This window comes from Frankliniella occidentalis, unplaced genomic scaffold (genome assembly GCF_000697945.3).
Source record: "Frankliniella occidentalis isolate FOCC.00 unplaced genomic scaffold, Focc_3.1 Scaffold3269, whole genome shotgun sequence".
Lineage (NCBI taxonomy): Eukaryota > Metazoa > Arthropoda > Insecta > Thysanoptera > Thripidae > Frankliniella > Frankliniella occidentalis.
In genome coordinates, this window is record NW_026270333.1 from 1 (window position 1) to 1,961 (window position 1,961).

General features: G+C 58.8%; 1 protein-coding gene across 2 annotated transcripts in view; it reads right to left on the minus strand.

Moving 5' to 3' along the window:
* Window positions 1–6: 6 nt before the first annotated feature.
* Window positions 7–1,961, minus strand: part of LOC113215079 (uncharacterized) — a 2,720-nt gene continuing 765 nt past the window's right edge. The window contains exons 2-3 of one of the 2 annotated variants that reach the window (XM_052276515.1): window positions 964–1,416; window positions 7–884 (exon numbers count right to left, since the gene is read on the minus strand). In XM_052276515.1, the coding sequence (XP_052132475.1) occupies window positions 72–884; window positions 964–1,131 (981 nt within the window). In that variant the 5' untranslated portion in view covers window positions 1,132–1,416 and the 3' untranslated portion in view covers window positions 7–71. Of the gene's footprint in view, window positions 885–963; window positions 1,956–1,961 lie in introns of those variants that run through there. The other variant, XM_052276516.1, reaches the window with a different exon arrangement.

Genomic DNA, 1,961 nt, shown 5'->3' on the forward strand with positions numbered 1-1,961 from the left:
CTGACAGTATGGCATGTCTTGGACGGCGTAGAGGCTCCTTGCTCAATGCAGCAGGTATCCAGTTTAAACATTCACTCTAGAGCAGAGGCCGCACACGGGCCGCAAACCACCCCAACGGAAGAGGGCAGGACGGAACGGAGGTTGCGCCGCTGCATGAGGCAGCCAGCGACATCAGTGCACTTGACCTTCGGACGTATAAGTACGAGCCGCTTGAGGTGCAGCAGGCCGCTAGCAGCGAGGTCTCGGCCGAGCTCGGGGAAGTAGAAGCTACCATTAAGTTCGTCGTCACTGATGGTGCAGTACACCTGCAGCTCCCGCAGTGACGAGGCGTGCGCGCGGACCAGGGAGAGCATGGTGGGCTTGTGGAGAGTGTTGAGGGCCACGCACAGCCAGCGCAGTGTCCCGTACTCTGAGGTAGTGAACGTCACATTGGGACCAACGTAATCCCACACCGTTAGGCTGTGCAGGGCGGGCATGCGCTGCACACTGCGCAGCTGACGCTCGCTTGGGAACTTTATTCTGAACTCTTCCAGCTGCAACGGCAGGTCCGGGTAGTCGTCACACTTCTGAACGCTTTCGATGTGTAGCCGTTTGAGTGAAGTCAGTTTGAGTACCTCTTCCATGACCTTCGGTTCTACCGGACCGGAGCACTCGAGCTCCTCGAGGTGCACAGGGTGCGACGCTAGGACACGCAGTAGTTTATCCGAGCCCTTGCCCTTCAAGCCCTTTATGCAGCGTGCATGTTCCCACCGCTGTTTGTCGCGTACGATGTCGTTCACCTTTAAACCACCTTCAGAGAGATCTTTGTCTGTTATGGTCAGGGTGGTTGTCATTGGTGGCCCCACGTAAGCGGCTGGGGACGAGGGGCCAGCGACGTCGTCAACCTGGACGAGAAGACATCACATAAACAACAGACCAAACAGCTGAGATCAACAGAGGTGGCCGTCCTGGCTGGTGGCTTACCTTGGCCAGCTGGCCGTCTGCGCGCAGCTGCAGCAACAGAAGGCGGAAGACGTCGCCCAACTCGCCGAGCTGCACGTCGGCCTTCCAGGTGGATCCACCATCCTCTTCCTCCGTGACGACGCTGCACTTGTTGGTGGTGAGCAGGCGGAGGCTGTCCTCCAGCTGCATGGCCAGCTGCAGCTGCTCCGGTGAGGTGCGTCCATCTCCTGTCTTACACTGCGGCACCTGCTGCTCCAGGGCCTCCTCCAGCTGCACGAGCTGGGCGACCGACTCATCCAGCTGCCGGTTGAGTGCCTTCACGGCCTTGGGGAACGCCAGCCGCAGCGCCTCCACCACCTTCCTGCCCGCGTCCACGCCCCGCTGCAGTTGCTGTCGGGGTGGTACGACTCTGTCCTGAATCAGTCGGAGCAGGGGGATGTTGTCGGGGAGGTCGCGTGGGTTCGCCGGCAGGGCCTGTGAAGGACAATGAGAACTGGTGATGCGCGCTGTTTCCTTGACTTAAAAACGACGGCAACGACAACGGCGGTGATACAGCGAAAAGTTTGCTGGGAAAGAAACGCAAGATTAATATTGAGTCCCTCACTCGTTGTAATACTCTTCACTTAATTCTATACCCTGGCGGAGATCTTACACGTTAGTGCACGCCTTGCTCACGCCAGCGCAAGGTGTATCGATACAGGAGGAATACGCGCTCCGCACGCGATTGGGTGGTGGGTACAGTGTGGATTAGTGACGCTTCAACGTGTATTCGTCACCCGTTGCGACGGCGTGCGAAGGCGGGTGGAGCCTGTATCAATACACCTTCGCGCGGTAGGCAGGAACCCCTTGGAGCGGCGTGCCGCACAGGCTCCTTGCAGGCACGGATGGTGTGTGGGTGGCGTACAGATACACGTTGCAGTGGCGTGCAGAAGCGTATGGATGGCGTACAGATACACGTTGCAGTAGCGTGCAGAAGCGTATGGATGGCGTACAGATACACGTTGCAGTGCCGTGCGTTT